This window comes from Onychomys torridus, chromosome 13 (assembly GCF_903995425.1).
Source record: "Onychomys torridus chromosome 13, mOncTor1.1, whole genome shotgun sequence".
NCBI lineage: Eukaryota > Metazoa > Chordata > Mammalia > Rodentia > Cricetidae > Onychomys > Onychomys torridus.
Genome location: NC_050455.1, coordinates 69,059,076 through 69,082,152, shown reverse-complemented (window position 1 = coordinate 69,082,152; position 23,077 = coordinate 69,059,076). Strand labels below are relative to the sequence as shown.

General features: G+C 41.1%; 1 protein-coding gene across 5 annotated transcripts in view; it reads left to right on the top strand.

Moving 5' to 3' along the window:
* The window catches only part of Atp9b (ATPase phospholipid transporting 9B (putative)), a 230,947-nt gene that overhangs the window by 160,415 nt on the left and 47,455 nt on the right, over positions 1-23,077 (top strand). For all 5 annotated transcript variants that reach the window (XM_036204413.1, XM_036204417.1, XM_036204414.1 and 2 more), the window contains exon 14: positions 17,947-18,059. In XM_036204413.1, coding sequence (XP_036060306.1) covers positions 17,947-18,059 — 113 coding nt within the window. The remainder of the gene's footprint in view (positions 1-17,946; positions 18,060-23,077) is intronic.

The window sequence follows — 23,077 nt, the reverse complement described above, 5'->3', positions numbered from 1 at the left end:
TAGAGGTTTCTGCTTCAGGAAACTAGACTGAGGAAATGAGTTAGGAGTTTCCTTTCCCAATTCCAGTGAGCAGACAGGAAGTTACAGAAGATCTCTGTCTACGGCAATGCTAGGAAAAGTGAAGAGCATTCCAGAATTGAAAGATCTGGAGCAAGGAGGTCACTACCAAGCATACTGAAGCTCCAGACGGCTCCTAGGATGAGCCACACAGAGGGAGGAAGAACTCTTGATAGCAGAGTCTGGAGAGGAGGTATTGCACAGCCAGTGTGTGCACCGCTCTTCAGGGCTCCTGGGCAGCCTTTGTTCAGGAGCCTGTCCATTGGAGTGGTGGGGAAGGACTACAGGGTAGAGTTACCCATTGCTCTGAGCTGCCTAGTCCTGCTGATAGAGACACTAAACCAGACTCTCCAGAGTCATGCCAAAGTAATGATATGAGCAAAGGGACACAAAGCCTGCGACAACCTTCAGGAAATTTTTAGTCTGTAGGAGTTTAGTTGAAAGTGTAAACCCGGTATCCTGTATCCCAGCAACAGTTAGGACACTTGGAGTGAAAATACAGGAAAGAAGACCTAAATCAATGATAGTGCTTGCAGGTACCCAGGCTTTCTCAGTTTAACAAGCACAGGATAGTAGTTCCTACTTGTTTGCATAAGGATTGCATAGGGTACCATGTGATGAAAAGATTGGCTGTATCACTGAAAAGCATGTGTTATATTTCTCAGTAGTTAGGCGCCTACTTTTTTCCTTCCCAAAAGAAATGTTTGCATGTCTATATGGGGGTTATAAAATGATTCTGATAATATTACTTTGGGTAACACAGCAAACTATTTGGCTATAATACACACAGACTAACCTTTCTTACAGTAGAACTTAGGCCCACCTGGTAGTACACACCTGTAAGCAGGAAGCTGACTCAGGAGAGTTGTGAGTTGAAAATAAATAGTTAAAAATAAATAGGTAAGTGTAGAGTGTTCATACTGTCTAGAGCCCCAACCAGCAGTGAGAACAAAAGATAGATATATGAGCACAGAGAGACTTCAAAACTTACTAATGAAGCACTAAGACACACAGAAGGAAAAAAGGCATCCCTAATGTTTGTTGGTACTAAGCTTGATAAAAACAATTAAACCACTGAACACTTAAAGAAAAATAACTGATTGAGCTATTTTTTAAAAAAAGACAAAACATATAAGGAAAAATAATCATTAAGGTAACTAGGAATTGAAAAAGACCTAACTTCTACCCGAATATCAAACAAGATAGTCTCTAAGATTAAAAGCACTATTTAAGAAAGAGGGACACTTTCCTAATAGAAGGTTGAATATATATATACATGCTGAAAAGGTCTCAATGTACAAACACAAAGTGATACAGGAGAAAATTATAGTATCTGCTAGCATAGGAGGAAATGTTAGCATCATTTTAATTGATCATCCAAGCAGGCGGGAATCAGCCAAATGAAAGTCTGATAGCATTGATCTCATGGAATAGATTGACTTCTTCATCTGTCACCTAGAGAACACATGTTTTCATCTAGAGTGTATGGGAAATTTAGGCAGATTAGAATGAGCTAGATCTTAGTCAAGTCTCGGTGAATTGTAAGAAGTGGGTGTGCCTACTCACAGTAGAATGGTGGAAATGGGAGAAGTTAGGAACACAATGCAAATAGCAAATAGAATCATTGCTATCTTTGCCTAACATCAGAAATGGTAAAAGTTAGGAGTAAAATAGAAATAGCACATGTAATCACTGGGTATCTTTGCCTGTGGAATAGTCAAAGAACTTGTGTTTTTTCAATGAAAAAAGGAGACTGGGCATGGTAGTGTATGCCTTTAATTCCAGCACTCATGAGGCAGAGACAGGTGGCTCTCTGTGAGTTTGGAGCATCCTAATCTACATAGTGAGCTCCAGACAGCTAGGACTACATAGGAAGATCCTGTCTCAAAAAGAAGAGAGAATAAAATTTAATCTTAAATTTCATTTAAGTAGAAGTCAGTGACATAGGAAGAAATCCTAAAGATGAGAACAGAAACAAGAGTGCTGTGGTATTCAAGAGGAGGTGGAGTGTGATGGTGCATATCTGCAGGGCCAGCTGCTCGGAAGGCTAAGGAGAGCCCCTTGAGTCTATGTTCACGACCAGCCTGGGCAACATAGCAAGACCCCTTCTCTAGAAATAAACGGTTTTAAAGATAAAACAGAGAGTACAATACAGCTGGCCAGTCTTTTGAAAAGACTTAATAAAATAAGTACGACTTGAAAGTAGAATGGGGGGGGGGGGCAGATGCAAGCAAGTTGAACAAAGTTACAGTGATGATATTTAAAATAAATCATAAAAGAATATCGGTTCTTTACTGTCAGCAGCTTTGAAGTGAAATTAATAGAACACTTCTTTAGGAAATATAAGCCATTAAGTCAGACCCAGAAGACATAGTTTTATCACCTGAAAAACCTCTTTTTAAAATTTTCACATTTCTTTCTTTTGTGAGGATGGTAGGTGCATGTGCACACCTCCTTACAAGCATGGAGACGAGAGGACAACTTGAGGAGTCAGTTTTCTCCTTCCACCATATGGGTTCTGGGAATTGAAGTCAGGCTACTGGGTTTGACAGCAGGTGCCTCTATCTACTGAGCCATCTCACCTCATCCTAAAACTATTAAAAATCATCTTCAGGAGAATCTCCTAACACTAGCCCAAGATAATTTTATGGTATTTTTTATCATTATACTTTGTATATATAAACTTGCTTATTAAGAGACAAGAAAGTGGAGAGGACATGTTATTGTTAGAAAACAGAAACCAGAACAGGATGAGGAGACAGCAAGACAGGGAAGGTAAAAGTATCTCTTTTACACGTCAGCGTAAAATTTTTGAATAAAGTGCCAAATCTAGTATTATTTAATATTTAAAACTCTGCACAAACTAAGGAGAAATCCACAATGAAGTATACAATAATAGATAAAGCATAACAGGTTTGAGACATTTGTTAGAAGTAGTTGCCCATCTATGAATTAAGAAGAAAAACTCATAATAAAACTTGAATGCATTGAGATGCCCTTTACTTTGCTGTTTAAAGCCCTGTGATCAAGAAAAATACAATGTGTGAAGCTCTAATAGATGTGATCCAGCTGCAAGGCTTGTTTAAATTTAGAAATTGATCACTATAAATTACAACATTGCCATAAGAAGAAAAAACCCAGGGACCCCCTCCAATTCAGTAAAGCATTTGATGAATTTCAATTCAGTATTTCCACACAGGAGGTTCTTTAGCAAACTAGAGCTGAGGATGAACTGTCTTTATTATAGAAAAGGGTAGTCCCAACATATAATCTATAGTTTGTAGCAAGTATTAACACTTACCAGTAGGATATTTAAAGCTTTTCCCCAAGTCTAGGAGCAACAAAAAGATAACACAGTCATTATCATACTTGAGTTACTAGCTCATGTTTAAAAGCAAGGAAAGAGTCAAAGGTTTCTGAGTGAGCCAACCCAGACTCAGAAGGACAAACATGGTATGTACTCACTCAAAGTGGATACTAGATGTAAGGCAAAGGATAACCAGACTGCAACCCACAGCTCCAGAGAAGCTAGCTAACAAGGAAGACCCTAGGAGGGGCACATGGATCTCCCTGGGAAAAGGAAATAGATGAGATCTCCATGAGTAAACTGGGGATGAGGGGTGGGCAATGGAGGGTAGGGAATGGGGATGAGAACATAAGGGAAAAGGATGGTCGAGCTGGAACAGGGATGGAATGGGAAAACAATGAAAGAGATGCCATGATAGAGGGAGATATTTTGGAGATAGAGAAACCAGGTGCTAGGGAAGTTGCCAGGAATCCCCAAGGTTGACCCCAGCTTGGACTACTAGAAATAGTGGAGAGGATGCCTGAACTGAACTGGCTTACCCCAGTCATAAGACTGGTGAGTACCCTAGCTGTCATCGCAGAGCTTTTCTCCAATGACTGATGGAAGCAGATGCAAAGATCCACAACCAAACACCAGGCAGAGCTCCAGGAGTCCAGTCAAATAGAGGGAAGAGGAATTCTATAAGCAAGTGCATCAGGATCATGATGGGGAAACCTGCAGAAACGACCAAACCGAACTAGTGGGAACTCATGAGATTTAGATCAACAGCTGTGGAGCCTCCATGGGACTGGACTAGGCTCTCTGCATAGCAAGACAGTTGTGTAGCTTGATCTGCTTGGGGGCACCACTGGCAGTAGGATTAGAATCCATCCCTGGTGCATGAGTGGGCATTTTGTAGCACACTACCTATGATGGGACACCTAGTGCAGCCTTGAGGCAGGGGGAAGGGCTTGGATTTGCCTCTACTGGATGTGCCTCCCTATGGGAGGCCCTTGCCTTTTGGGGGGTGTGGAGTGGGGGTAGGTTGGGAGGAGGGAAGAGGAGGATCTTTGATTGGTGTGTAAAGTGAATGAAAAAAATCTTAATTAAAAAAAAAAAAAAAGAACCACGACAACTAAAAAGAAAAGAAAAGAAGGATGTAATCCTAGCTGCTTGGTGGAAGGGTGGGTATTGAGGCAGGAGGAATTGCAAATCCAAGGTCTTCCTGGACTACAGAGTAAGTACAAAGCCAGACTGAGCACCTTAGTAAGACCCTGCCTTAGGAGACAAAGTAAAACATGGCTGGATCCATGGCTTAGTGCAGGGCTCAGCCAGCATGTAGAAGACCTTAGGTTTAATTCCTGATACTACCAAAAAATAAGTACCTACTATTATTTGGTAATTTTTAGCAAATAACACACATAGAAAATCTAATAAATTTATAGATTAGTATATATAGTATATAGTATTAGTATTGGTAGGTCATTTTAGCAAAACTAATCTAGAAAAAAATCTATTGTGTTTACAAATAACAAACCAGAAAATTTTACAGAATAATGTTCAATGACATAAAGTTAAAATCATTAATGTCTTCCCTGTGGTTGGAGAATATATTTTCTGTAGTGTTTGGCCTTTCTCATTTCCAGAGGCTTACACTTAAGCAGAGTATGCTGGAGCTTGGTGCAAGGCAGAGGCCCTCTACTCAGGTGTGTGGTTGCCCTGACTGCTCCTTTCTGCCAGCCTTTCCTCCGACCTCATGGATTGAAGGGAAGCTTCTCATTTAGTTGGTGTTCCCTAGGGGAATGTACCACATCTTCTACTTCCCTCAAGAGCTTTTCTTCCTATTTGGTTTTCAAAGTTCACTTGACTACCACCAGCGGTGCTAGACCTTCCATGGAAGTCAGGGGGAGGTTGGAGAGATTGGCTAGATGAGGAGTCCAGATGTCAGAGTAGGATGGGCACTGGGAGTCTCTGTGCTATAGGTATATGCCCTGAGGTGCTTTGGGTATTGGAACCAGCAGTAGTGTTGATAAGCAAAGTACTGACCTGAATTGTCCTAGTCATTGCCACTTCCAGTGTCTGTCTTTGGCTGCCTGCTGTTGTTAATATGTAAATGTTTTGTGACTCTAGTCCTCCTTAAAATGCTAATTTCCTTTTTTTAAAAAAGGAGGATGAGATTCTTAATTACAGCTGCCCATTTTCCACTGTGAAATTTCAGTTCATTAGGGTAAGCTCCTGAAACCCAAAGTTCCCTTCACTTGGCGCTGCTTTTGAAGCTAAATAGTGCTTCTCAGATACAAGCAGTGTTAGTGTTTGGGATTAGATAATAACAAATCCAAAAGACTAGAGAACAGGAAACAGTTTTGAATATGTAATTCTGCAGAAAGGGGGTCACACAGATGAAAAGCAAAAAGAAGCATTGACCTGGCAACAGACAGGGGCTTTAAATGTACCACCACCACTCCTCAGATCCCCATCTCACTAGCCTAGGACACAAAGCCTCACTCAGTGAACAATTTGGGACCTGAGGCTCCTCCTGCCCCCATTTCCAATCCTAGGCTCAATCAAGTAGAACTTATTCTAGCTCTCAGAATCCTGAGAAGAGCAGGCTCCAGCCAGAGGAGTGAGGAGTTTAATGTCTACAAACTCACTTCACCTTGAAAATGGATCACAGTAATCTATTTCTTACATTGGTATGAGATTCAAGAGTTCTGGCAGAACTATAGAATGTACTGGGGAGCAAACCAGTTGCTGTCACAGCTTTTCACTTGTTTGTTTGCTTGTTTATTTGTTGAGATGGCTTCTTCCTTTGCTTCCTGGGCGGACTTAGAACTCACTATGTAGCCCATGCTGGCTTTGAACTCACGGTAGCCTTTCGACCTCTTCCTCTCAAATGCTGGGGTTCCAGATGTGAGCCACCGTGCCTGCCCTCCATTGCCTTTATGAAAAAGCCTTTCACTCTAAGAGCAGCTGAAGCACATGCCCTCCTTGGCTGAGCTTTTTCCATTGTCTGGCCATTGCTTAGCAGTGCTGTCATTATTCCAGCAGCATCTCCAGCTGCAGGCTGTCCCTAAAACTCTCTCCTGGGAGACTGTTGCTCATCACCTGTTCTTAGGGTGAATCCTGACCTGTCTTGTGGGGGTGGGGAGGGTGGATCCCTGATTCCTGGGGTCCCAGGGGTTCTTGAAGGTGGTATATCTGCCATGGTCCATCATAAAAGTCACACTGACTAAACCATAGGCTGATAGATAATAGAGAACAAATGATATAATTATTATTTTCAGCAGCTAAGTGGCATTTCATTTCTCCCACCTCAATCTTATAAAAAAAAAAACATCCATATTTCACACAGTCAGATGAAAAGACACGAGAGTGAGTAGTGGCCACCCCTCTAATTGTGGTCTCAGACCCATCTTCGCTCTACTGAGTAAGAGTTGTCTGCCTGTCCAGCTCAGAGGCAACTGCTGGACAGCTCTAGGGCCAGGGATAGGAGGTGAGCACAAACAGAAATCTGGGTAAATCTAACAGGGCCCATCTTGCCCCTTAGCCCTTTTTGTGTCCTGCTAAAACAGTGCACTCTTGGTGTTATGTTCCAGGATGTAAATTGCTAGTTCCACCTCGTATTCTCTATTTTAGTCACATAAGTAATGGCTCTGTATTCTCCTGCAAGTACATGTATTCTCCTGAACATATGTGTCGGAAACGGATCAGGTGTTAGCTGCTGGTACTTTGTGTCCTCAGCTGCAGAAGAGGTTGCAGCAGTGGATGCTTGTTGGCGTGAACAGCTCTGGTTCTGGAGAGCAGAGGTGCAGCACTCAGACTTCAGTCAGTTTTCAAACATCTTATACGAGCTGAATTCCTACTGAAATGCTTCAGTGTAAGCTGGCATCCGAGGAGCTTTACATTACTAACATAATTGTAAGGTGGCCCTTCATATGATTGTAAATTGGGTTTGTGCTTCATCAATAAGCTTTTTGACAAGAAGCGTCCATCACAGTGGCTCTCTCATTTGCCACAGCAGAATAGAAAATGAAGTGTCCCAATAATTGCATTATAGTTTCCTTCTTGTGGACAAGAAAGCAATGTGGTATAATTAGGTTTGATTGGAGTGCACGTTTCCGGTAAGATCTGAAATTAATGATGTTGCTATAGTGACACATCTGCGGCCAGCAGCGCGTGAAACATAAAGTAATTCATTCGACAAGAGTCGACATCTGTTAGCTGCAAGGATGCAGAGCATATTGACACTGACCAGGAATACTAGACGGTATGTGATGAATGAACAGATGATGCTGAGACAGGGGGACGGATAATTTGTACTTAATCTGCTGGGAGAACTTCAATCTCCTCACTGGTTGCATTTGACAATGCCATTGTTTAAAGAACAATGCTGCAGTGAACTCATCAATTTTCAAACTTAACTTACGGAGCAGCCTATTAAAGCAGTGCATTAATTCGTTTGCTAGGAAGTTTTTGTCTTCATGTAGAACAAAACCATTACTTGAAACAACAGGATTTTTTTAACCTATATTTTAATTATAGCATCTATTATCCAAAATGTCATGTTGTTCAGGTTTGAATACAGTGAGTTTCATAGGACAGCACCGTCGGGAGGGGAATGCTGTTCTCATGGGTTTTAAAAACAACAACAACGCCAAAAATGGGGGTGTGTGCTAGTTAGTGTATATAGGGAAGGCAGATATGGAAACTAAGATTTAGAGTGAGTTATTAATGTCCTCTAAACCAGAAGGTCACTAAGGTCTCTTCATCTTGGTGGAAGCCGCAGTATTCATTTGCAGCAAACGTGCTGTCTGACTAGGACAGCCAATCAGTGAAGTCTGTACTTGGATGTGAGTGGTATAATTAGCATTTGAGGTGTTTAGACTGATTGAAATACTCAACACAGGCAGCGGCTGAGTAGATGCCTCTAGTAATAGGAATCATAATCTTTGGGAAAGGCCTGATTGATGAGGAAAATAGACTAACTACGTGAATAGTGTTCTTGTTTTGTTTTTTGTTCGTGTGTGTGTGTGTGTGTGTGTGTGTGTGTGTGTGTGTGTGTGTGTGAGAGAGAGAGAGAGAGAGAGAGAGAGAGAGAGAGAGAGAGAGAGAGAGAGAGAGAGAGAGAGAGATATGCACATGAATGTTCATCCCTCTATGTTTGGTGGCCAGAGGACAAGTTTGGGTGTTCTTCAGGTGCTCCCACTCCCCCACTGTGTTTTGTGAGATAGGGTCTCTCACTCTCCTGGTACCCAGGTAAGCTAGCCTGGCTGGCCAATGAACCCTGGGGATCTCCATGTCTCCACCTCCCCAGCACTGGGGTTACAGGCTCATGTGCATTACCATGCCAACTTCTTGTTTGTTTTCTGAGACAACGTCTCACTATGTCATCCTGGCTGTCCTGAAACTCTCTATGTAGACAGGCTGGCTTCAGATGCACAGATCTGCCTGCCTCTGCCTCCTGAGTTCTGGTATTAAAGGTGTGTGCCACCACCATACCTGGCTAACTTAAAAAAAAAAAAAATGTAGGTTCTAGAGATTGAAGTGTGGTTCTCGTGCTTGTGAGTCACATACTTTACCAACTGAGTTATTTCCCTTGTCCTGTTAGTTTTTTTGAGAGAACTCACTTTATAGCGTAGGCTGCCCTTGAACTCATAATCCTGCCTAAACATCCTGAGTGCTGGAATTATGTGTGTGCTATCATCCCCTATTCAATAACATGTTCTTAATGGCCGATGCATGTAAAGTTCAGTGATTTTAGTCATCACCTGAGAGGTTTTGTTTCGTTTCCTCTTTGTTTTGCTGGAATCAGTGATCTGTCACCGTCACTGTGTTGCCTTGCTAGACTCTTCACAGGAAATCCTGTAGTCCTAGGGATGAGCTAGTCCCTGTGCACTGTAATTGGCTTCTTCTGTTTGTCTGTCAAAAGCCCCTCTCTGTCCATGTATTATGGCTTGGCAGAATCTTGGTGTACCGGCAACTTGCAGCCTAGTGGTTCTGATCAGAGGCTTCACATCTGCTTCCCAGCGTGGACTGCATCTGTTGCCACCCTGAGAATGATGCCTGCAGGATGTTTTTCTTAAAAATCAATTTCCGCTTTGCCTGGCTTGCTCACTGCAGTCCAAAAAGCCTCTGCTTTATAAAAGACTACTGTGTTGTGTCTCTTCAGAAATCATAAGAAAACCTGCTCTCACAGGAACTGTGTCTCATAAATAACTCAGTATCACTCTTTGATGTGACATCTGGTTTTGTAGGCAGCACCTCCTTTCTAATAGTTTCCGCTTTGGAATCTCCTGGTCTCTGTTGTGTTAAGATGACAGAGTGTCTAGAAATCCCCAAGTGAGTGAGCTATGATGGGTGCTGGAGTGGAGACGGGAGAGCTCTGGTGCCGCACTCCACCTGTGATGCCCTGGAAAGAGAATCTGGATGAGTGCAGGAGGAAGTGCCACACTGCCATCTCTGCAGAATGTTCTCAAGGTCCTCGTGCTATGTGGATATTTTGGGCACTCACCTAAAGGACCCTCTGTCTACATGCATACTCCAGATTCCAGGACCCAGTCAGGTAGGATGTACTTAACTTGAATACTGAAATATCAGAGACACTTCATTTTTTTTTAATCTGATGGGCAGTGCTAGTCAGTGGTTTGAATATATCAGTTGTGAACTGCTTCAAACATTGTTTATTACCACTTAAACATTTTTAATACACAGTTATTACATTGTGGCTTGAATCAAATGAAAAAATCAGGCTTTATCTCTCTTCCACAGCACTTGGTATAACTATTTTATAGTGTTTACCACAGTCCAAGTTTAGAAATTTCTCATTACTCCCTAGAGCAACCCTGTATGCCTTGACAGTTACTCCTCACTCAATACCTTCTCCGCTCATAGTTTCAGGCAACCCTGGCCCTGTTTTCTGTCCCTGTGGACTTGCTGCTGGGCATTATATACATGATAAAAAAACATCTGGGCTCTGTGTATTAGGCTTCATTTAGTAGAATATTTTCGAGGTTAATCCACAGTGTAGTATATAGTAAGTACTTAATTCTTTTTTTTTTTTTTGATAAATATTATTCCATTGTATGTATACACTTGATTTTATTTATACACCTTTGAATGAATGGGCATGGGGTTGTTTCTCCATTTTTGCTTTTTGGAGATAATCCTGCTATGAATATGTAGACATTTAGGCAAAGTAGACCTGAAAAAAAAGTGGCGTCCATGTTGTAGAGGAGAGTCAAACTGTCTGCTTATGTATAATGCAGTCTTATATATAGGAAATCTTCATGGATCCCCTAAAAACCTAATAGCCAAAGTATGTAAAACAAAATCATTCATAAAAGTGAATTGTGTTTTTATATACTAGCAGTAAACTATCCCAAGTTTGAATTAGAAGGCAACTTGCTCTGCTTCTTTTTATTATTATTATTAAGAAATTTTCTATTCATTTTACATACCAACCACAGATCCCCCCTCCTCCTTTTTCCCACCCTCCAGCCTTCCCCCCATAACCCACCCCCCATTCCCACCTCCTCCAAGGCAAGGTCTCCCATGGGGAGTCAGCAGACCCTGGTACACTCAGCTGAGGCAGGTCCAAGCCCCTCCCCCCTGTACCAAGGCTGTGCCAGGTGTCACACCCTAGGCACTGGGCTCCAAAAAGCCTGCCCATGCACCAGGAACAGATCCCGAACCCCCTCCTTGGGGGCCCCCAAACAGTTTGATCTAAAAAACTGTCTCTGGTCTCCAGAAGGCCTAGTTCAGTCTGTGACCGGTCATCTCTGTATGTTTTCCCTTCCTGATCTCTACGTCCCCTGCTCACAGAATCCCTCCTCTCTCATCAATTGGATTCCTGGAGCTCGGCCTGGCACCCAGCTGTGGATCTCTGCATCTGCTTCCATCAGTAACTGGTTGAAGGCTCTATGATGACAGGGTGTTCACTAATCCGGCCACCAGAGTAGATGAGTCCAGACACCCTCTTAACTGTTGCCAGTAGTCCAGAGTGGGGTCATTTTTGTGGACTCCTGACAACTTCCCCAGCACCCTGCCTCTTCCTATTCCCATGATGCCTTCATTTATCCAGGTATCTCTTTTCTTGCTCTCCCACTCTGTCCCTGTTCCAGCTGGAACCTCCAGTTTCCTTATGTTCTCATCCCATATTTTTGCCCTCCATTACCCACCCCCCACCCCCAGTTTGCCCATGTAGATCTCATCTATTTCTCCTTTGCTGGGCTATCTATGTGTCCTTCTTAGGGTCCTCCTTGTTAGCTAGCTTCTCTGGAGCTATGTCGTCTGGCTTCCTTTGCCTTATATCTAGTATCCACTTATGAGTGAGTACATACCATGTTTGTCCTTCTGAGTCTGGGTTACCTCACTCAGGATGATATTTTCTAGTTCCATCCATTTGCCTGCAAATTTCATGATATTGTTTCTAACTGCTGTGTAGTACTCCATTGTGTAAATGTGTCATGTTTTCTTTATCCATTCTTCAGTTGAAGGGCATCTAGGTTGTTTCCAGGTTCTAGCTATTATAAATAATGCTGCTATGAACATAGGTGTTGCTGTGACTTCTTTATGACATCTTCTCTGGCTCCAAATAAATAACTAAGTGAAAGGCCTTTAATAATCCGAACCCTGAGATGGGTGTGGTGACACATACCTACTCAGGAGGCACAGGCAGGGTGATTACAAGTGAGGCTAGCTGGGCTACGTAACAGAAGGAAGGAAATCTAATCAGAACTTTATTAAGATATCCTAGAAGGAGCTAATAGTTGTAACCTGACCTTCAGTTACCTTTTCTATCATTTCAGCCTTATGTAGTATGCAACAATGTATTTAATATTTTAGTGTTTTCTGTTTTCACAGTCTTTGTGCATATGTGGAATTACTCTTGAGATTTCTCCAAAGATGCTAAGAAGCAAAATTCTATACAGTAGATAGCATGGTTGAACTTGGGAAACTTAGGCTGGAAATACTATATCACAGGCTTAAAAAGGATGACTAAAGTGATGTATTAAAATAGACCTACATTCAAACCCTAAATTTACTATCTAGAAATAGTCTGAATGGAATGATTGTAATGATATATCTTTGTGTTGGGAAAGCATCTGATACCACTGTGGACCTGTTGCATTTGAAATGCAAGGTTTTTCTTTGCCAGTAATCTGGGGGAAAAATGCCATCAAGTGAATGATGTATGATTAAAATATAGTGTCATATAAGCCTTCTCCCATGTATCTTTAGTCCCTAGGCTTTTGTTTTTATCAGTTTAGTTTTGTTTGTTTGTTTGTTTTCAGCTTTATTGTTGTTCATTTGTTTTCTGAGATAGGGTCTTACTGCACATCCCTGGCTGAGTTGGAACTTTGTAGACCAGGAACTCAAAGAGATCCACCTGCCTCTTCAGCTTGCGTGTTAGAATTAAAGGTTTGGGCAACACTATATTGTGCTCATTTCCATAATTAAACTGTTTTCTTCATTCTTTTTGTCAGTAGCTCTTTTCATTCCAGGTTAAGACCTGGGCTTTGGGGATGACATTAAGATAATACAGAGAATCTAAGCTGGGGTATAAATTAAGTGATACAATGCTTCATAACATGCTCAAAGCCAGAGATTTGATCCCTAGCACTTGGGGGTAGGGGGAGACAGGATACCTAGCTAGGGGAAGTGGCACACACTTGTAATGCCAGCATTCCAAAAGCTGAGGCAAAATCAAGAGTTGGAGACTAGCCTGGTTTATGTGACAGTTTCATTATGGCTGGCACACACACACACACACACACACACACACACACACACACTCACACGCACACTAGCTCTCCTCATTGTGTCCTCTTGACATGGCATACCTCTCCCACTTCTCTCTTGGCCTCTCCTGGGCCCTGTCACTTTGGTCTGCTTTCAAAAAGCATAAATGTGCCCACAGTTCTAAAGCTTCCTTCATGCTGTCCTCTGGGGGAGTTCTTCTCCATGTCACACTGGTGGTGTCTCTGGAGCACTCACCCTCTCTGAGTGTTCCCTACCTTGCCTCCCTTACCTGCATTTAGGGCCTCTGGAAATAAGGCTCTTTCCTGCTTGACTCTTTACCTGTAGGATTTTGAGGAAAGGAATCCACACTGCCATGCTTTATGTTTTAGAGACTTCATGGATTTTCTTACAGGTTTATCTGACCCCTTCTTCTAAAGACAAAGAGTATTGAAAGTAGCTGGCAGCAAGCAGGTTATGGGCATTTGAACTCAGGTTGTTTAGTACACTAACCCCATGTTTGCTGGTGCCGTGTAATGAACGTTTGCCAGAGAAGCAGTTCCCACATCATTTGAAGTTGGTGGAAATGTGGGAGTTGTGGGCTATGGCCCCTTGCTGAAGAAGGAGTATCAAACAAGGTAAAGAAAGTAGCTCTAGACTGCATAATGAAAAACTGTATTTTCTGTTCTGAGCGATTTATATTTTAAAGGGTACTGGTTCCTTTTAATCTCAAGAGTGCCATGAAGAGATGTTTATTTTAGAAATACAGCACAGGTGGGAAGTGTGTTAGAGCATATTAGACCCTGAGTTTAAGAACACCTTCGAGAGGTTCCCAAAGAGAGAAAAGAAGGAAGAACCAGGGTATGGTGATAGCAGGGGCAGAGGCTGAGTTGGTGGCACCTCCTACCTGTCTGGGACTTTATACATCCACTGTGCTACCTGAATGCCTGTGAGATCCCTGTGCTACCTTTGGTAGCACTTCACTGTAAGGAGGCAGTGGTGAGGGTCTTGCCATATACGATGTCTCTATAACACAGTTAACAAAGATCCAAAATAAAAGCAACACTTAATTATGGTTGTACAACAGTGTATAAAGGAAACACAGTATGCACCTGCAGTAAGTTTTGGGGCTCTGAGGGAAGCAGGTGAGGATGAACTACTGGGTGATGACAAGCTGCATGTGCAGCCACACAGCTGGACTCTGGACACAGGGAGACTTGCCAGCTACAGGATCTGCTTACTGCAACTCCTGACCTTCTGGAGAGGATGCTCTCGGCTCTGAGTCATGGCATCAGTGTTGTTTCTTAGGAGTGCTTGTGTGAAACTGTCTGAAAACAGAGAACTGGGGAGTCGGGCATGACGTTCCACCCTGACTAGAGTTTTTGGCAGTTGTTGGCTTCTGGGAAAAGAAGGCCATTCCCATGGAAGGACACACATCTAAATATTTGGCTAGCACAAATTGGCCTTGATGCCTGCAGGGATAGGAGTGAAGGGATGTGGAGTGAGAGGGGCAGGAAAGGTGACACAGAGTTGCGGGAAAGGGGTGTGGGGATGGCACTGTGAAGAGTTTGTGGAAGAGGAGGAGAAGGAAGAGGAGGAATATGATCAAAACGTATAAAGTTCTCAACTAATAAAGTTAGTTTAAATTTTTAAACAAAGAACTTGCCATTATTAGTCTAACCTATATCAGTGTTTGTTGTAGTATTCTTTTAACTTTAAATATAAAGTTGTTCATAATAAAAAGTTGACCTTCTTGGCCTATTCTAAGTTATCATCAAAGAACAAATTTTATAAAATTTTGCCACTTATATCAAGTCATCTAAAACAACATTTTTGTATATAATTCATTTAGACTATTGCGAACTTTGGGAATACATACTTTGTGAACTTTTTTTTCTTTTTTTTTTTAAATTTAATTTAATTTTACATATCAGCCATTGGTTCTCCTGTCCTCCCCCCTCCTGCCCCCGACCCTGCCTTCCCCCCAGCCCTTCTGCCCCCATTCCCATCTCCTCCAGGGCAAAGACTCCTGGGGATTCAGCTCAACCTGGTAGATTCAGTACAGCCAGGTCCTGTCCCCTCCTTCCAGGCTGAGCAAAGTATCCCTGTGTAAGCCCAAGGTTCCAAACAGCCAGCTCATGCACTAAGGACGAGTCCGGGTCCCACTGCCTGGGTGCCTCCCAAACAGTTCAAGCTTTTCAATTGTCTCACTTATCCAGAGGGCCTGATCCAGCTGGGGGCTCCTCAGCTTTTGGTTCATAGTTCATGTGTTTCCATTAGTTTGGCTATTTGTCCCTGTGCTTTTCCAATCTTGATCTCAACAATTCACACTCTTACAATCCCTCCTCTTTCTCACCAACTGGACTCCTGGAGTTCCACCTGGGGCCTGGCCGAGGATCTCTGCATCCACTTCCATCAGTTATTGGATGAGAGTTCTAGCACGACAGTTAGGGTGTTTGGCCATCTGATCACCAGATTAGGTCAATTCGGGCTTTCTCTCGACCATTGCCAGTAGTCTACATTGGAAGTATCATTGTGGATTTCTGGGGACCTCTCTAGCACTTTGCTTCTTCCTATTCTCCTGTGGTCTTCATTTATCATGGTCTGTGATTCCTTGTTCTCCCTTTCTGTTCTTGATCCAGCTGGGATCTCCTGCTCCCCTAAGCTTTCTTTCCCTCAAACCTTGCCCTTCATTACCCCCACTCATGTCCAGGTGGCTGATGTAGATCTCATCCATTTCTCTGTCGTTGAATGATCCCTGTGTCTTTCTTGGGGTCCTGTTTTCTAGGTAGCCTCCCTGGAGTTGTGTAGCAGTCTAGTTATCTTTGTTTTACATCTAGTATCCTCCTATGAGTGAGTACATACCATGTTTGTCCTTCTGAGTCTGGGTTTCCTTACTCAGGATGATTTTTTTTCTAGATCCATCCATTAGCCTGCAAACCTCATGATGTCATTGTTTTTCTCTGCTGAGTAGTACTCCATTGTGTATATGTACCACATTTTATTTATCTGTTCTTCATTTGAAAGGCATCTAGGTTGTTTCCAGGTTCTGGCTATTATAAACAATGCTGATATGAACATAGCTGAGCAAATGCCCTTGTGCTATGATTGAGCATCCTTGGGTATATGCCCAAGAGTAGTATAGCTGGGTCTTGGGGAGATGGATTCCCAATTTTCTTTTTCTTTCTTTTTTTTTTTTTTTTTTTTTTTTTTAGCTGAGGATTGAACCCAGGGCCTTGAGCTTGCTAGGTAAGTGCTCTACCACTGAGCTAAATCCCCAACCTGGATTCCCAATTTTCTAAGGAAGCACCATATTGATTTCCAAAGTGGCTGCACAAGCTTGCATTTCCACCAGCAGTGGAGGAGAGTTCCCCTTGCTCCCCATACTCTCCAGCATAAGCTGTATTCTGTGTTTTTGATCTTAGCCATTCTGACAGGTGTAAGGTGGTATCTCATACTTTGTGAACTTTTTACCTACCAGTTAGTGTTATATTTCATTACCTTTGACTTTGTGGTACTGGGATTCTGGTTATCTTTATCATATGCCATGTACAGAGCTCCTGGAGGCTGGGCTACTGCTGTGATATTTAATGTAACATGTATTTGAAGCTAATTCCACTTTGAGACTGCCATAAACTATGTCTCACATAAGTGGTTTCATTTCCAGTTCTCTCAAGATGTATAGTGCACACAGTCAGTGCACAAGGCTACAACCAATGTTGCTCTAGAGGAATTTGTAAAGCTATAATAAAATATGTCTATTATAAGAGGGCTTGTCAAAATAGTGTCTAAAAAACAAAAAGTCCAAATCTGCTCTTTTGTAAAGAAGATCTTATATTCTTCTAGAAAGTTCCAAGTCAGTAACCCATTTTGCCTTGAATGTAAATTCTGACTAGTCACTGATAGGTCTTTTCAATATCATGTATGCCAAAGAAAATAAAAGGCATACAGATGTTTTGTAACCATGTGAAAAGCTCAACTTTGGTTAGAAATGGCCATCGCATTGCCTGTCCCACCTCTCACTTCTTGACTGTCTTGGTAACGCTGCTGTATGTGCTTTGAGTCCAGTGCAGAAGCCCCAGTGGAAACTAGAGTCAAGTACCCTGCATGGCAGCCCCCGTTTCCCTATTAAAAGGACCTTTAAGCATTCCTTTGTTGTTTTACTTCTGTGAAACCAGGTGAATTAATCATATGCATGTACTGCTTGTGTGTTTGCATTAAATGAGATAGACATGGCTCAACTTTATTTGCAGTCCTAGACATAGTCATTTTAATGCCTCGACTCTGCTTTGAGGAGAGAGTGTTAAACAGTATATCCTAATGGCTTTCTTAGAAACTCACCTTAAGGAAATTGTCTCCCATTTCACAAACCTTTCTCCTCACAGCAAGTGATATAAATGTCTGCTAAGGGTTAAACATCTGGAGCATTTATGTCTCTACCAATACTGATTGCTTTTCAAAAGTCAGTCTTCTTAAGGCTAAGCCATGCTAATGTGGGGCTAGGTAGTGTTGTTCTCAGTATTGTGACTGAGTCAATGGTGACTTACTTAGCTTCCTAGTTTATGCCTTATTCAGAAAAGCAGAAGTTGCTATTATGCCAGTTAACAGATCTGAATCAAAGACAGAGACTCGGCTTTTCTTTTTTCGAGAATCCCTTCCATTGTTAAAGGTTGTTAATGTGACATGCTATGGAAAAATCTAAGGCTCCTTGTCAGAGTGAGCATTCTGCAGGCACTTTGCATTTCTAACAGATGTCCCAGGGCACAGTCAAGATGTGACCAGCAGCCATGCCATCCAGAGCTCCTTATGGAGCAGCAGGGCCTCCCACATTGCCGGTGTTCACTGTTGCTGCTCTCCCCTCACAGGGACCCTCACTCAGAATGAGATGGTGTTCAAGCGACTCCATCTTGGCACTGTCTCCTACGGAACAGACACTATGGATGAAATCCAAAGCCACGTCTTCAATTCCTACTTGCAGGTATGTGAATGTACTTCTGGATGCCATCTTCTCTCAATGCACCCACACTGGTGAGCTAAATTGAGCCTTTTATATGCTAATTTGTTTTTTAACTCTTTATTGCTACCTTGTTATCAATTCTAGTATCTCAATCAAAAAATTATGACTAGCATTTCTACATCAGTAGAATCATGGCAAATATAATGAGCTCAAATCATTTACTTATATTATTTTTTTACTGAATTTTTCTTTTCTTTTCAAGGTAGGGTTTCTCTGTGTAACAGCCCTGGCTGTCCTAGGTCTTGCTATGTAGACCAGACTGGCTTTGAACTCAGAGAGATCTTCCTGCCTCTGGAGTTAAGGCGTGTCCCACCTCCCCCTAGCTAATGAATTATTTCTAAAAATAAACTCTTTAGTAAAACAGTGTTTTAAGGGTAATTAATAGAATACTGGTATTATTAGGTTTCCTAATAATCCCTTTGTTGTTCTTCATAATTAATAAAACTTTCTCAGGTTTTTGAGAAATCAGTTTTTCATGTTTTCTAATAACTAAGGTAGATAAATCAACATATGCCTTTCAGTGAACTCTAGCAGCATGAAGATTTTCTGTGTCAGCAGGAATTCTGTCTCAACAGAACATTTTGAAATGAATTTCAAAAGTCCTGTTATCTTATCCAAGTAATTATCATATGACATTAAAAAAATAAGATATTATATTACTACTTCCTAAGAGCTGAGGTATAAGAATGGGAGTTGTCTGGTTTCTCACGAGTATAGAAGCCATGTCATCTACAGAGGCTTGCAGACAAGTGTGCCATGTAGAGTCCCCCTAGACCCTTCTAATTATCCATGTTCCTGACTTTAGAAATATCAGAAGCCTTTTGTGTATAGACAATGTTCAGATCAACTAGAGGGCTTATGACCCTGGGTTCAAGGAGTGTTTATATGTCAATGATTTTTACTTTTTTTTATTTAATGTGATTTCTTTATTGAATCTTTGGGAATTTCATATCATGTACCCCAATTGCACCCACCTTCCAGTCCTTCCAGATCCTCCCCTTACCCCTGCAGCACCCCTCAAAAGAAATTTTTTTAAAAATCAAATCAAAACAAAACAAAAAATCTGTCCTAAATTAAAGTTACCAGTTCATGACCATTAAGCTCAGTAGTTCCTGGAAATGTAAAATGATGACACTTGATGTTAGGAATCTCACTTCTCAGGCTGCTGCTCCGCCTGTTGGTTGGTTTACTTAGACGATAATAATGCCCGTGTTTGACACTCTGACCCTACATGTGTGTGCCTCAGTGGATGGGTGTGTTAGTTCTTCAAGTACCACAGCTGTGACATCAGCTAAAAAACCAGCTGAGTGTTTTATGTACAGGAATTTGCTTCAAATGTGATTTTGCAGACTAAATTAGACTTTCTTTCCATAGAATTCAGTTGAACAGTGCATTCAAATTTTAGAAAACCTTGTTCTGTAATTACCACCAGCCCGACATACACCATGTTCTTGAAATATTTCCAAATATCAAAAGAATCTTACTTGCACAATATGCATTTATTTTATATGCTGTATCTGCACAGATGCCAATGAGCATCTCACACATGCAGATGTAATTTGTTTAGATACGATTTATATGTGTACTATGTTTAAAAGTGTTTTGTGATTCAGAATATTTTACTATTATTTTTAAAGTTTTTATGAAAAGTTTAGTTTTAAAGGCTCTTTAAAATACAATTTTTAGAATTAGTTCTTTGTTTTAATTGTATCATTTATTTTCCTTTTCTCCATTCAAACCCTTCTGTATAGCCCTCCTTGCTCTCATATTCATGGCCTCTTTCTTAATTGCTGTCACATACATATTTGTATATATATTTATATATGTCTGTTTGGTTGTGTGTGTGTGAGTGTGTGTGTATTCGTATTCCTAAATACACAAATATAACCTGCTCAGTTTGTATGATGTTATTTGCATATGTATGTTTTCAGGGCTGACCATTTGGCATTTGATAACCTCTTGGTGTCCTCTTCCCTAGGAAAGACTATTTCTCCTCTCCACATTCCTTAGTTACCTGCAGTTCTTTGTGTAGGCTGAGGCCTCCTGATCTTTACCCATCTACTTTGACATGTCTCTTACTGTTATCCTTCTTCAGCTGATATGTAAGCTGTCATGTTTGGTGAGCCTTTTGGGTGTAGGTTCTGACATTTCTAGGAGATACAGTCTCTCAGCAAATTGTCTGATCCTCTGGCTCTTACAGTCTTTCCACCCCCTCTTCCACAGTGTCCCCTGAGCCTTCCATGTTTAAGTTGTTTTTGATGTATCCCTTTGACCAGGCTCCACAACTCTGCGTTAGGATTGGTTGTGGTTTTCTGTAATGGTCTGCCTCCATTGAAAAGAGAAGTTTCCTTCATGAGAGGTAAGGACTACACTTATCTGTAGGTCCAAAGACAAGTATTTAGAATGCAGTTAGGAATTATGCTGGCTTAGTAAAGCAATGTGCTGGCTAGTCTTATGTCCACAAACTAGCATTATCTCAAAGGAGGGAACCTCAATTGAGAGAATGCCTCCAAAAAATTCAGCTGTAAGACATTTTCTTAATTAGTGATTGATGGGGGAGGGCCCAGCCCATTGTGGGTGGGACCATCCCTGGGCTGGTGGTCCTGGGTTCTGTGAGAATGCATACTGAGTAAGGCAGGAAACAGCATCCCTCCATGGCCTCTGCATCAGCTCCTGCCTCCAGAATCCTGCCCTGTTTGAGTTCCTGTCCTGATTTCCTTTGATGATGAACAGTGATATGGAAGTATAAGCTGAATACACCCTTTCCTCTCAACTTGCTTTTTGGTCATTGTGTTTTGTGGAAGCAACAGAAACTGTAACTAAGACAGGTGATTATAAGTTCTCCAAGATCCATGAATTCACTAGCCCTGGGTAGTTAGCTAAGTTTTCAGTACCAGGCATGATTTCCCTCTTTTGAAGAGGGTCTTAAGTCCAAATGAAGAGTTGTTGGTTACATCAAGGTATGCATACCCCTAACTGCACCCTTAGAGTTATCTTGCTATGTTGGTCATTATTGTGGGTCATTGGCATCAACACTGGATAAGACTGTTCGTTATTTCCCTCCATTGATGCCTTCTCATACCATGAAAGCTAACCCTCCAAGAGGGGGCTTCCAAATCTTCTAGGACCTGTGTCTGAAATGCATAGTTTCTACACCAGGGGCATCCAAGTGCAATAGTAATAATTGGTGATGTTTGGAAGTCTTTTGGACATCCCTGACCAACAACTCAAAAGCAGACTTCTCATGCTGGATGTTTGGTGTTTTGTTAGATGCCGTTTGATTCTTGAAGGAAGTACTGTCAGCCGTGATAAAAATTTCATTTAAACAATATGTATACCCTAACTTAGGTGTAGTTTAGGTATTTTCAAGTAGATATTTAATAATGTGGTCCCTTGTGACTGGCTTGGATATTAGAGTGAAACTGGTTTATAGGAGGAGTTGGGGAGTGTGTCTTCTGCTTCTTTCTTTTTTTCTTTCTTTTAGTAGTTTAAAAGGGGCTGGCTGTAGATCTGTGAGAGTCTGGTAGAACTTATTTTATTTGGAAGGCTATTTATACTTTCACTCTCCTTATTAGTTATGATTCTGTTTAGATTGTTGGTTTCTTTTGATTTAATTTTGGTGGTTTGGATGAATCTAGAAAGTTTAGATTTTAGATTTTTCAACTTAATGGAGTACATGTTTTTAAAGTATTCCCTTATAATTTTCTGAATTTCACTGGTGTCCATTGTAGTGTTTCTCTCTTCATTTCTGCTTCTGTTAATGTGGGTCCTCTGTTTCTCTCGGGTTAGTTAGGCCAGAGGTCTGTCAGTCTTGCTTATCTATTGGCTCAAGGAACCAGCTCGTAGATTTGTTGTCTTTGTATTGTTTTCTTTGTTCCTCTTTCATTGATTTCTGCACCGAGCTTTGTTACTTCTTGCCTTCCACTCTGTTTGGATTTGGCTTCTTCTTGTTTGTCCAGATTTTTGAGTTACATCATCAAGTCCTTTATTTGTACTCTTTCTGATTTGTTTAATGTAGACACTTAGAGCTATACATTTACCTCATACGACTGTTTTCTGTGTGTCCTAAGGGGCTTGTTGCTTGTGTCTTCATCTTAATTTAGTTCCAGTACATTTTTTGAAATTTATTTCTTGATCTTTTTCTTTGCTACATTAATCATTCAGTAATAAGTTGGTGTTTTTTTTTTTTTAATTTCTGTGAGTTTGTGTATTTACTAGAGATGTGTTTTCTGCAAGAAGATATGTGGCAGTATTTCTACCTTTTTGAATTTATAAAGATTTGAAAAAAAAAAAAGTGAAAATGCCGGGCGGTGGTGGCACACGCCTTTAATCCCAGCACTCGGGAGGCAGAGGCTGGCGGATCTCTGTGAGTTCGAGGCCAGCCTGGTCTCCAAAGCGAGTTCCACAAAGAAACCCTATCTTGAAAAACAAAAAAACAAACAAACAAAAAAAAGATTTATGTCCCAAGACATGGTCTATTTTAGAGAAGCCTCTGTATGCTGCTGATAGAATGTATATTCTTTAGTGTTTGGGTGGAATGTTCTATAGGTATCTGTTAAGTCCATTTGATATATTATGTCATTTAATTCTGATTTATATATGCATATATATACTATGTATACAAAGCATTTTGTATTCCAGAATATTTTATTTTAATATTTTGTGAAAGATTTGATTTTATTGTTTTATATTTTTAAAAATACATTTTAATTAAAATATAATTGTTAATTTTCACTTTCCAAGGTTCCCCTATACACACTCTTAACCTTTCTTATTATTTTTACATATATATGGGGCTGTGAGTATGTGTTTGTGAGTGTATGTGCATAAATATATGCACAAATGTATAAATATATTATGCTGGGTTCATTTTTATTGTTTATGTGTATATAGTTTTAAAGCTAACCTTTGTATTGGATAAACACACTTATTACTTGCAAATAGTTCTTTCTCTAAGTGTGGGAGCATGGTGAGATTTT